Source organism: Wolffia australiana, chromosome 19 (genome assembly GCF_029677425.1).
Source record: "Wolffia australiana isolate 7733 chromosome 19, ASM2967742v1".
NCBI lineage: Eukaryota > Viridiplantae > Streptophyta > Magnoliopsida > Alismatales > Araceae > Wolffia > Wolffia australiana.
Genome location: NC_135853.1, coordinates 4,850,001 through 4,862,877, shown reverse-complemented (window position 1 = coordinate 4,862,877; position 12,877 = coordinate 4,850,001). Strand labels below are relative to the sequence as shown.

Here is a 12,877-nt window from a genome sequence, read left to right as displayed (position 1 = left end):
ATCCAGCTGTCTAGCCATCTAAGTATATCTTTATGTCTATCTATCTATCCATCCATCCATCCATCCATCTATCCATCCATCCATCCATCTATCTATCTATCTATCTATCTATCTATCTATCTATCTATCTATCTATCTATCTATCTATCTATCTATCTATCTATCTATCTATCTATCTATCTATCTATCTATCTATCTATCTATCTATCCATCAAACCATCTATCTATCCATATATCTATCCATCTATCTATCTATATCTCCAACGCCCATGGTTTTCTCAGAAACCGCCCCGCTTTGCTGTCGGAATTTCGACATCTTCGATGCCTCCGTTCGGATGATGAGTCGGCGTGAGTAAATTCTTCGTTTTCTATTTAAATCGTAAATCTATGCAGTGGATTGCGGTTACCGCTTGAATTTTTGTCGGAAAATCGGACTCTTAATGCTAAAGTTTGTAAGCTTCTCTGCGAGAGATGAATATCGATTATTGGTCGCTGATTCTTCTCGATCGGAGACGACCAGTCCTAAAATTTTCCCGCAGATCGTGTGAAAACTTCGATCCTTGTTCCTGGTAAACTCTTGACTTATTATTTAGAGAATTCGCAGGTTTTGGTGGATTTTTCGTATGGTTTTGCCGCAGTGTTGAATCTCAGTATAGTTTCTGTTGGAGGATGGAAGCGTCATCTTTCGTGTGTTAATTCTGAAATTAATCGCGTTGAATGAACAGCCAACCAAGACTCGTATCTATTTGCAGAATCGCATTTTGTTTCTATGTACTTCGCTTCTGAGAAGTCAGATCAACAAATTGGTGAGATAAAAATCTGGAGTTCTCGATTTCAGGGAGTAGGAATGAACTGGCTAGAGATGATGAATACGATTGATGCTCGTTACTTTTAAGATAGGTCTTTCTTCAACAAAAATAGCCTTCAAGTAGGTTGCTTGAGGCATTTTTTCGAATTCATCGCTACTCAGTGTAATATTTCAGAATTTGAAATTGGGGGAAGTTTGAATGGAATCGTGAGTCTTACAGTCAGACAGACTAGCTTTTTTTCTGTGGTCATGACTGGGAAGTTTGTAGCCCATAGACGATATATGCTAAATAGTTTGTTTTTGTCTACAGTATTGCCGAGGAAATTACTCTGGCAGTTTTTTATAGTAAACCTTGTAAATTAAAATTCCGTGACAGTTATTTACATTCATACATTCTGATACCTTATTTGATTCCCCGATTAACCTAGATTGCATTGTCCTGACATTCTCAGGAGTGATAAATTTAAAATATCTTTCCAATTCTTAAGCAAAAGTTAAGAAATCAGGGTTGAATTTCCTTCGGCTAGCAAATAGAGGTCTCAAACTATTTTGAATTCAGACTCATCAGTTTATGAAACCCCAGCTAAATTAGAATACAAATGCAGAATTCTCCTATTCAAAAAGCTAGTTCTGAACACTTATCATTATGAATCTTCACTTAAGGAGGTTTGCGCTTCATCTGATGGAAATATGTCAAAGTTGAAAGCAGACTGAGCTTTGAAAACATCACAGTATTTTGAAGATGAGATCTTATTAATTTCTTCTAAAGAAATCTTTATTTGCTTCACATTTTTGTTGGCTTTTTTCTGGTGAATGAATTCATCGAATGAGACTCGCACTTCATTATTTGATCTATGCTTAATTGTTTTCAGATTGAATTTTGTTTGGAGTTAATGGAAGGATGCGACTGCATCGAGCCGCAGTGGCATCCTGACGAGCTTCTACTCAAATACCAGTATATATCAGATTTCTTCATTGCACTCGCATACTTCTCCATCCCCCTCGAGCTGATATACTTCGTCAAGAAGTCCTCATTCTTCCCATACAGATGGGTTCTGGTGCAGTTTGGCGCGTTCATCGTCTTATGTGGGGCCACCCACCTGATAAGCCTCTGGACTTTCGTCCCACACTCTAAAATGGTAGCCCTTGTGATGACCGTGGCAAAGGTATCAACAGCTGTTGTCTCCTGCGCCACTGCGTTGACTCTAGTCCACATCATCCCAGATTTACTCAGTGTCAAAATGAGGGAGGTTTTTCTGAAGAACAAGGCTGAAGCACTAGACAGAGAAATGGGCCATATACGTACTCAGGAGGCATTAGGAAGGCATGTGAGAATGTTAACCCATGAAATCAGAAGCACTCTGGACAGGCATACTATCTTGAAGACGACCCTTGTTGAGCTCGGCAGGACCTTGAACTTGGAAGAGTGTGCAATTTGGATGCCATCTCCAAGTGGAGTTAATCTCCAACTTTCTCACACTCTTCGTCACCCTATACCTGTTGGATGTGTTGTTCCCATCAGTCTTCCAATAGTTAATCAGATCTTCAGCAGTAACCATGCCATGATCATACAGCATACGAGCCCTCTTGCTCGGATTAGGCCGATCTCGGGAAGATACGCTCCGCCAGAGGTTGTAGCAGTGAGAGTACCTCTTTTACATGTGTCGAATTTCCAGATGATTGAATGGCCTGAGGTTTCTGTGAAGAGTGATGCAGTAATGGTCCTGATGCTTCCTCCCGACAGTGCAAGAAAATGGCATGTTCATGAGCTAGAGCTTGTGGAGGTTGTCGCCGATCAGGTCATGCAAACTCCAGACTCCCTCTATGTTTTGTTTTATTAAGTTTCTTTACTCTTGCTAGTGTTTACTGCTAGAGAGCAAGGGGGAGAATGTACGGTTTGTGTGTAGTGGGGTTTTATATAATATTATAATTTACTTGTCTGTTTATTTAAGGAACACAGAATGTAATGAAATAAACTGCCTTCTCTCCTTTCTCCCATTAATCTATCAAAAATTGCTATTTTCTGGAATACATCTTCAGGCTAGATCATCAACCAGGATAATGGAGATTGTTCTAAAGTAATTATATGTATAAACTCACAGCCTTTTGATGAGAGTTATAAACACTTTTTCAGGTTGCCGTAGCTCTTTCACATGCATCAATTTTAGAAGAATCCATGCGAGCACGTGATCTCTTAATGGAGCAGAATGTGGCCTTAGATTTAGCTCGGCGAGATGCGGAAATGGCAATCAGAGCGCGGAACGATTTCATCGATGTGATGAATCATGAAATGAGGACACCGATTGAAGCAATGGTTGCCTTGTCCTCTCTGCTTCTGGAGACTGAGCTCTCCTCAGAGCAGCGTGTAATGGTGGAAACTGTTCTGAGGAGCAGCAACCTCTTAGTCACGCTTATCAATGACGTTCTAGACCTCTCCCGGCTTGAGGATGGAAGCATGGGCTTGGACAATGCACCCTTTAATCTTCACTCAGTTTTCCATGAGGCATGTACTTGGGCTTGGTCATGCTGATTTGTTGTAGTTATTTGATTTTTTGGGGTTTTCTTCTAATATTGGATTTCTTTCTCAAAAGGTGATCAATTTGATTAAGCCGATTGGGGAGATGAAGAAGGTGGCAGTGTCGTTGGACTTGGCATCAGATTTCCCAGAAAGTGCAGTTGGCGATGAGAAGCGGCTCATGCAGATAATCCTGAACTTGGTGGGTAATGCAATTAAGTTCACCAAGGAGGGCTGGGTCTCAGTTACGGCCTCTGTTGCTGGCGTCGATTCGTTGAAGGATGTGTCTGGCTCTGATTTTTTTCCTGTTTCTGCTGACGGGCAGTTTTATATACTCGTTCAGGTTGGTATGAAATTTCAATTGCATATTTACCCTTTGGGATATGTCGCTGAAGTTTTGTGGGTGCAGGTGAAAGACACTGGGTGTGGGATTAGTCCTCAAGATCTCCCCTATATCTTCACCGCCTTTGCTCAATCCCAGATGGGGGCAAAGAAGAGCTATGATGGAAGAGGGCTGGGACTCGCCATCTGCAAAAGGTACCTCCACAATTTAATCTTCTGAAGTTGGAATTAAAAAAAAATGTTTTCAATTTCTCTGTCGGTATTTATTATCTTCCACTTCAGATTCTGTTTCGGTAGTGCATTGCGCCTTGCCATCAACAAATGTCTCAAAGGGTTCTCAATCAGAAGATTTTAAGAAAGCGTCTTTCTCTTATGAAGGGCAATAGTTTTTGTTATCTGTGCTCTTTTCTCTATGAGTTGGTGCATTTTTACAGGTGAAAGGTTTACAGTCACTTCTCATGAACTCAATATCTGTCATCTGATCTATATCATAGAGAAATTCTAATTGTGATTCATTATGCTAAAATTTTTCAAAATTTTTAATTGAGTTCATTTGCATGGTTAGATCATCTGTGTTTATTTATCTAGATATAGATGTCTATGTATTTACCTAAGTCTCTGGACCAATGTGTCTACCTATTGTCTTTATTTCTATCGGTCTATCTGAATAACGTTATGTTTATCTAGAAGTCTACCAATTTGCCTATCTTTTCTTATCCGTGACAATTGCCCTATATACCTATACACCTATCTATTTATTTATTTGCTAATCGATTAATCAATATTCCAATCTATCTGTCGGGATGTCTCCCTATCAATAAGCAAGAACTCCGTTTGACATGGTTTGTTGTTCCAGTCCAGAATCAAAAACCCGGGGCCGGGTCACTAGTAAAGTACGCTAGTCTGTAGATATTTCTATCTGTCAATCTATCATTCTTTCAAACTCCACTGCAAAGCGTGTTCTAAATGTCCATGAACCTTCTGCCTCAGTTATATCGTAATAGATTTTATGGATTAAAATCACACACTGGATTAAACTCAGGGATCGACTTTGAACATACCTGATGAACATGATATCTCCATATGATCATTGAACAAATGAGAATCTTTCCATTAGGGATGCCCATGGTATTTCTAAGCATAGAAAGAGTAATAATCTCTCGATTTGTTTCAGATTTGTGGGTCTCATGGAGGGCCGAATCTGGGTGGAGAGCGAAGGCCTGGGGAAGGGTTGTGCTGCCACCTTTATAGTGAGATTGGGTTCTCCGTCGATGCAGACGATGATTTTTGGTTGATAACTGCTAACAAAAAAATCCGACATCGCATAAAGCTGGAGGGATACGGACCCTCCCTAAAAGGAAGAGACGACTGAAGAGAAATCATACCCAATTATGCCTGCCTTTTTGTGTAGAAAGAGACGGTTGCCAGCATCATGCCTGCGAATGAATGGGAGGCAGATTGGCAAAGGTTTTTTAAAAGGAACTGATAAAATAGAGTGAGGCCAAAAGAGTGCCCTCTCTCTCTCTCTCTCTGTCTCTTTGTTTCTCTGTCTCAGTCAGTCTGTCTGTCTTGCTGTCTCTTTGTCTCTCTGAGTCTGTCTTTTTGTTTCTCTCTCTAGGCTTGGTTGGCAAAAGACGGATGATGCCTTCGGATTGGGACAGAACGGACATTGGTTAATCATCTGTCCATTGCATTTCCTTTCGTCTGAGTTGTAACTCGCCCATGTTTTTCATCGTCACAACTCCGTCATCAGTCCCGTTCCGTCATTCATCTATGATGAAAAACATAACAAGAGTAAATATGCAAAGAGAGGATGGGAGTGAGCAATTGGGGGATAGGAATGAGGGAGAAAGAGGAAGAGAGAGAGAGAGTGAAAGAGGAAGAGAGAGGGAGAGGTTGAGAAAACAAAAGGGAGATAAAGGGAGAGAGAGAGAGAGAGAGTGAAAGAGGGAGAGAGAGAGAAAGAGAAAACAAAAGGCAGATAAAGGGAGAGAGAGGAGTGCGGGAGAAAGAGCAAGAGAGAGAGTGAAAGAGGGAGAGAGAGAGAGAGAGGAAGAGAAAACAAAAGGGAGATAAAGGGAGAGAGAGGAGTGAGGGAGAAAGAGCAAGAGAGAGAGTAAAAGAGGGAGAGAGAGAGGAAGAGAAAACAAAAGGGAGATAAAGGGAGAGAGAGGAGTGAGGGAGAAAGAGCAAGAGAGAGAGTAAAAGAGGGAGAGAGAGAGGAAGAGAAAACAAAAGGGAGAGAAATAGAGACAGAGAGAAAAAGAACGTGAAAAAGAGAATGAGAGAGAGAGTGAAAGACAAACAGAGCAAGTGAGAGAAAAAGAGAGCTAGCAAGATAGAAAGAGAGAGAAAAAGAGAAAGAGCAAGAGTGAGAGCAAAAGAAAGAGATAAAAATAAAGAGATAGAGTATGAAAGAGCGGCAAAAAGAAAGAAAAATATATAGAGAGAGAGAAAGTGAGAAAGAGTGTAAGAGAGATGGCAAGAAAGCTCATGTGAGACAAAGATAGAGATCAAGAGAGAGAAAGGGAGAATGAGATCTAGAGTGAAAGAGGTAGAGAGAGATAGTGGTGTTTACGACGTCAACGCACCATCTTCGGACGCGCCGCCACCGTCATCCGAGACGCCTCGCATCCTGATTCGTTGCCAACATCAACTGCAAACCGCCTTGATAACGACCAAGTCAACGCACCGACATTAGATGCGTCTCCACTTACACATGACACGTCCCACATCATGACACGCCGTCAATGCCAGATCCAGAACTGCCCTTTGACGTGACATGATAACACGTCGTCTACTTTATTTTATTTCTCGTATTTTCTCTTTCCTCCAAGGGCTATATGTAGGCCAATGTTGCAAGAAATATTTGGTGAATCTATTTCCAAGAATTGAAGTTTTATTCTTCTTGGAAGATTTTCCCTTACTCTCCCCACCTCTCGGGTCGCCGCTACCGCCGCTCGTCGTTGCCACCGTCGCCCCTCTTCGCTCGAGCCACCGCTCGCGTAGGCAAGCCGCCCGCGCAGGCCGCACGTCCGCGCAGGCAAGCCGCCCGCACGGATTGCCGCCCATGCAGACTGGCCCTCCGCACAGGCAAGCCGCCCGTGCGGACCGCCGCCCACGCACGCAGCCGCCCGCACAGGCCCGCCCGCGCGCCAACCGCCGTCCACGCGGGCAGTCGCCCATGTAGACCCACCCACGCGCAAGCTGCCGCCCACGCCGATCGGCCGCCCTGCGCCCGGTCGCCCGCGCCCGGATGCCTGCACCCACCGCGCGCCGTCGCCATGCCACCGCGCACCGGCCGCCTGTGCCCGTCGCGCCCCAGCCGCCCGCGCGCGCCCTCTGCGCACCCGGCCGCCCTCGCAGCCACTTGCCGCTATGCATACAGTTGGATCCGCGACACCGTGTCGAAGCGCACATCAATCGTCAGCGCCAACAACGCGTCAAGAATCTCTCGCAACATCGTCATGCACTAATCTAGTGATGAGGTACTTCTACACTCTTTGGTGTCCCGTGTTCTTCATCCAGTGTTCCTCGAGAGTTCATCTACCGCCGTCGGGTTTGCTTTGGATTTTGAATTTTGAAGCGACCAGTTGAATCGGTTTTTGAATCTTCAAGCGGACGGTCGTTCGAATTTATTGATTTTGGTGCTTGGCATCACCGCGGTGGTTGAGGACAGTACTCCCACCCTCGATGAGGAAAGGGGCTCCACCATCACTGTTTCATCGGATTTAATTCTTCGGAATCGATCGTGTGATTTGTGGTCTGGTTTTATCCTACCTATTCCTAGTCAGCCAATATCCTACACCCGTTATCATCCCGTCCCGTCTCCTCTAGTCATCCTGCATCAACCCGTCCTGTCTCCTCTAGTCATCCTGCATCAGATATAGAGAGAGAGAGAGAGCAAAAAAGAGAGAGAAAGACAACAAGCAAGGAGAGCCAGAGAGATAGAGGGAGAGAGCACACAAGAGATAGTGAGAGAGCAATGTCAGCAACATTCCATTGACAATGGAAGCTTCTGTCAATGACCATCCCAATTTTTGTGGATGAGGGTCATGGTCTGTGTTGATGATGGTCCTCCCCATCAAATTCAATATCCTCCCAATCCACAACGGTCTCGCAGCCATTCATTATGCTCATCATCCCCATTGTTAATAATAATTATTATCTCCATCAACAACAGTCGTCAGGCCCATCATCAATGGTCATCATCCCCATTATCCATGGTCATCCTCTCCATTGTTGATGATTGATATCCCTGTCATTCATGGTCTTCTTCCCTCTCATGGACGGTCTTCATCTCCCTCGTTGACAAACGGCTTCCTCTCGACAGTGGTAGTCATCCCCCTTATCAAGTTGTTTAGCCTTGTTGGTGTTGGTCATCATTAACATCATCAAAGGTCCTCACCCCCCCCCCCCACCCAATTGTTGTTCATCATCCATATTGGGGATGATCATTGTCCCCTTTTGCCACAGTCGTTATGCATGTTGGCAATGGTTGTGGTCCTCTTTCTTTCTTTCTCTATATATTTCTATCTCTCTGTCTATTTATGTCTATGTATGTGTCCCTCTCTCTCTCTCCTGATTTACCAAAACTAGAGCTTATGACAGCCTCTAATTGACATTAGTATCAAGAAAAGGCTGAGTACTTATTTATATTTATTGGACTGTAATATTTAGCATGTTGCACCAAGAAGGCCACATATATCCATAAGAAATTTTCAAGCTGTTTTGCATCAAAGTATGTTACCATTACTTTGGTCAGCATATGTTAGAGGGCTTATCTGAGTATAATAATCAGGGGAATCAGTTGATTACTTATCTATACAGTTATAAAAGCTACCAGAGTTTTTACCTGTGCTTCTTCACAATTATTGATAGCTTTCTGAGGTGACTTTGCTGCATGGGCTCTTATACCAAAGTATTATAAATATGAAAAAAAAATCCATGATACTATTTGGTATAATGATTCATGAATTTGTGAATGACCATTCTGGGTAAATGAAAAGGAGGTGTTCATAGGAAAATAATCGATTCAAGTCACATGCCAAGGAATGAAAAACTGCCCAGTCATATGAGTTATGAGAAGGAAACTTGGAAACATATTGTGGGAAAAAATATGATAAGGTGGTGATAACCCTACAATTGAGGGTAATTAAAGATGAATTTAATAATGGAATTGGCATTTAGATTTATGCAATAAAATTTATAAATCTCCTTTATCCAAATATAGAAAGAATAAGATAATAAAGGGGCTGATCTACAAGGTGGCAGTTAACCACAAAAATCTGAGGCGACTTTATGAAAAAAGTAGATAGAAATTATTATTGATATCTATATTTATCATTTTTAAAATATAATATGAATATATATTTTTTGAATTTTAATTTATAGTAAAAAAAATTCAGAACTGATATGTTTTCTGTCACAATTTTAATTTTGAGTCAGAAAAATATAGTAGTGATTGAACCATTATGTCATCGTGAGTCATGATGACATAGGTATTCCCTTTCCAATGATGGGTGGAGCCAACCATTAGCCAGAAATTGGCCAAATAATGACTACATGTGGCTCGAAACAATTAAAAGGTCTAAAAAATACTAAATGCATTTGGTAAACCTAAAAATATCTTCTGAACTTCTAAAATTAATTTATTCACGAATAATTATCATAAAATATGTAAAAATACACAAAAGTCATCAAATATTATTAGACATTTAAAATTAAAATTTAAACAATCTAAAGTCAGAAAATTCTGTAAAAATTCATAAAACCAGAGTAAATGCTATTTTATCAACTTACACCATGATAACATACAAATATGAACATTTTGATATATGTCTTGATGTTATGTGTGTGATAGTTTAATGGTACTTTTGTGTTAGCACACGCTCCTGTTTATTTCATTTATAGTCCCTTTGAAATGTACCTTTAGTTCTCCTTAGATCACCACTTCATGTGTTAAACTGAAATACATTTTCCTGAAGTATTAGAAATATCAAGCATTCCCAGCTTGAACGTAGGTCATATGATGTTTTTCTCAAGCCTTTGCATCATAGCCCATCTTTTTGAAAACCCTATTATAGTTAATGACAATCCATCTTGATGTCTTTTGTGCACTTGTGAATGGTTGAATTTCTCACAATTAATATCGACGCTTGGTAATCACATTACAAACACATTATACATCTAATTTTATATGAGGAGGCGATATCCCCATCATCTAACATGGTTTGGTACCCTTCACTCACCATCCTAACCAGGATCATAATAAACTTCAATATTAGTGTCCTTTTTAATGATAAACTAGTTTTCAACATAGTATATGAAAAAATGTGTCTGTCGTGGGTCATGCTTAAATTGACTCAGGAGGCCTAACGTGTAGATGATGTCTTATTGAATGTCGATCAAATATATTAGCATCCCAATCAAATCTCAATACCGACGGATATACTCAAGGAGAATAGCATCCAAAAGTGTGGTTATTAGGATTAATCGGATAATTTTATGGTTTGTGTCCTCAAAAATGAGTTTCCTTTGAAATAGTCAGCACACAATTCTATTGATTGAGAACCATACATCCATGTCGCCATGCAAACTCTATCCACAAAAAGTACTTGGATTTCCCTACACCTCAAATGGGGGGGTATTGCTTTAGGTTTTGCTTAGCTTAGGCAATAATATTTCCATCACTTACAATGATGATATTATCATCCACATGCTCTGTAAGAATGACAATCCAAGTCTATATCCTCTTATATAATGACATCATTAAAACCATGAAACAAATCACCTGTGCACGAATCACATCCGTTTTCTTGGATCCTCAGTGAGGCAAGTCAAGCTGCTCCTATGTGCAGCCTCTAAATATATCCACATGATCTATGGCACATCAAATCTCCAACTTGACGAGCTCTGTTCACCCTCTGTCGCCGTTGTTATGTCGTCCCGATGGCATCGGGAGTGGAGTGTAGCTGTGGGGAGATGGGAGAAGAAGGGGAAGGTCCTAAATAATTCTGGCTTGGGTGAATTTCATTCAGAGTCTTCCCCTATTTATACTAAGTGGGTATTTTTCATAAAACCCCCTAAACTTTAATATATCTTCTGACATCCAAAAGACCATTTGTGTGTGTCCCTCGAGGCCCATGCGTTGGTCTAGTTAACAGCTGCAACGGCCTATTAACTTTTATTGGCCTTCCAAATTTATCAACCATATAATCTTGTATATTATTTAATGTTGGTTCGATTTAACCCAATTGATAGGTTGAGTATCCAACCCATGGGGTGCCAAACTACACCTCATGCTCTAAAAGATACATAGGAGTATGTATCGACTCACTCATGGAACTTGTTTGTTATCGGTTACTACGTACGTATAATCCCTCATCTGCTTGACACTACTAGGATGACTTATGGTATGGTCAATTGTCAAACCCTAAACGGTCATCCGAGTTAGTACTGATGCATTCCAAAATCATTGGAGAACTATTCTCTGGTATTTCATTGCCTTGGCCAAGGGCTTCATTGCATCATCGTCCTTGATCTTTCTCCTCTTATACTAAGGCTGGATTATCCCATCTTCACCATTCAATCATCTTTGTGAACTTCTTGATGCACCCAAACTAAGATTATTTAGAATCCCATTATTAGCGACTCGAAGTTCCTAGTCAAAGTAAAATCATCAGTCCACAAGACATCTTTTGTGTCTTAAGTCTAAGAATCACTTACACAACCGAATCAATCTGATTGATAGTTTGGTATAATACCATTCATGGATTCATGCCTACCAATTCAGTGTACTATTTCAACTAAAGAGCGCACACTATTTATCCTTAGTGTATCCACACTAATGGCTACGAGACCAGCTATACCCATCATATGAGTGAGTCTAGATAGTGTTATTATATCCGAATGCTTCCATGTCTTTCTCGAGTATCCTTAAAATATGAATATTTAGAACACATACTTAAAGACTAGTGATCTCTATATTATGATCTCATCATAATTCACTGAGTTCGATCATGTATTCATGGACTTCATTATTAGCATCACACGTGGACTATAATGAATATTTTCTATTAATGAACATGGAACGAGATATGGAATGTGTGGTTAGCTTGCTGGACTCATATATTTTTATCATTACTAGAGTCCACTCCATCAAGCCACCAAGCTAATGATGTGGTCTCTATTTAGCTTAGGGCCTAACACTTGAGGTCTCTTTTTTCAAGACCACATAAGTAAATGAGCCCCAAATTGTACTTCACATACCATATTTAGTTCTGTATTGGAGAATTCACATTTTAACTAAACTGCCTATCAGAGCCACTATGTATTCTTCATTTCATATCCAACATATTTTGGTCACACTATACCATAAGGAACAAATTCAAGAACTACCTCAATTGACTGAAAACATGGAGCTGGTGGTAGCTCTCAAAGAGGCATTGAAGACATACATCTCCCCACGTCCTGCAACACTTTTCCAAATTAAACCTTGAGGATGGGGTGAGAAAAGAGGGAGGTATGATCTTCTTCAATACCTGCCAACCTTGAGGATGCTTGATCACTAGCTAACACCTTGAACAAATTCCCAAATGCAGACATTTTGGGTGCATTGAGAAATCCTTTCTGAGTGGAAGTTGGTGAGCTTTATCCAAAGCTCCACTTCTGCCAAGGTAAAGACTTCCACACTGAGAAGCTTTGAATCTCTCTACCTCTTTGTTTATGTTTAGTTTTTTTTTCTTGGAGTATGTTTGCTTCATCCGACAATGAGCATACATTCAAATGATATTGATTTGACTCATGTTATGGGCCTAAGCTCATTTATTATTCTTGTATCACTATAGATATATGATATGGCTTATGAGAGGGTTGGGGCCTGATTCTCTCTTTTGTAGCAGTATATCTCTTCTTCCTCTTTAGAAATCCAAAGTGTCAGAGATGCATCAGAGATTCTCTAGAAGACACTAGGGTGGGGGTCGGAAGAAGATGCAAAGGGCGGAGCAATCATCGGCTGCGACATGGCGGCGACGGCGCCACTGGGCGGTGGCATGGCGAACTAGGCATTCAGCAGCCTTGGCCTGGTTGGGGGCTGATGATACAATCTGCACCGCCTCCATATTGGACACCACATCCCACACCTAAGACACAAATCATCAGCTCCTTTGATCTTTTCTATGCTCATGGTATGGGTTTTTGAGAGAGAGAGA

The 12,877-nt window shown here is 41.1% G+C and overlaps 2 protein-coding genes across 7 annotated transcripts in view; one reads left to right on the top strand and one right to left on the bottom strand.

The window, feature by feature from the left end:
* The first annotated feature begins 249 nt into the window (after positions 1 to 249).
* ERS1 (ethylene response sensor 1) lies at positions 250 to 5,366 on the top strand. Of its 4 annotated transcripts, XR_013584641.1 has the most exons (7): positions 355 to 569; positions 1,681 to 2,607; positions 2,943 to 3,311; positions 3,400 to 3,666; positions 3,733 to 3,860; positions 4,840 to 5,160; positions 5,284 to 5,366. XR_013584641.1 is itself a non-coding variant. In XM_078590380.1 (6 exons), exons 2-6 carry the CDS (start codon positions 1,702 to 1,704, stop codon positions 4,958 to 4,960), a joined length of 1,791 nt encoding a protein of 596 aa, XP_078446506.1. In that variant the 5' UTR covers positions 250 to 348; positions 1,681 to 1,701; the 3' UTR covers positions 4,961 to 5,366. The 4 variants fall into 4 exon arrangements, 3 of the variants coding, with proteins under 3 accessions (XP_078446506.1, XP_078446505.1, XP_078446507.1); XM_078590380.1 differs by lacking the exon at positions 355 to 569 and adding an exon at positions 250 to 348 and having other exon boundaries at positions 4,840 to 5,366; XM_078590379.1 differs by having other exon boundaries at positions 4,840 to 5,366.
* A 6,623-nt stretch (positions 5,367 to 11,989) lies between these two features.
* LOC144715449 (putative protein phosphatase 2C 41) overlaps positions 11,990 to 12,877 on the bottom strand; it is a 13,069-nt gene continuing 12,181 nt past the window's right edge. For 2 of the 3 annotated variants that reach the window (XM_078590370.1, XM_078590369.1), the window contains exon 5: positions 11,990 to 12,808. In XM_078590370.1, coding sequence (XP_078446496.1) covers positions 12,735 to 12,808 — 74 coding nt within the window. In that variant the 3' untranslated portion in view covers positions 11,990 to 12,734. The remainder of the gene's footprint in view (positions 12,809 to 12,877) is intronic. The other variant, XR_013584637.1, reaches the window with a different exon arrangement.

Excerpts from the sequence above, each read along its gene's own strand:
- ERS1 (XM_078590380.1), top strand. The coding sequence starts at position 1,702 with ATGGAAGGATGCGACTGCATCGAGCCGCAGTGGCATCCTGACGAGCTT. Across the intron at positions 3,667-3,732 it reads AGTTTTATATACTCGTTCAG|GTGAAAGACACTGGGTGTGG; the intron begins GTTGGTATGAAA and ends TTGTGGGTGCAG. Across the intron at positions 3,861-4,839 it reads GGACTCGCCATCTGCAAAAG|ATTTGTGGGTCTCATGGAGG; the intron begins GTACCTCCACAA and ends GATTTGTTTCAG.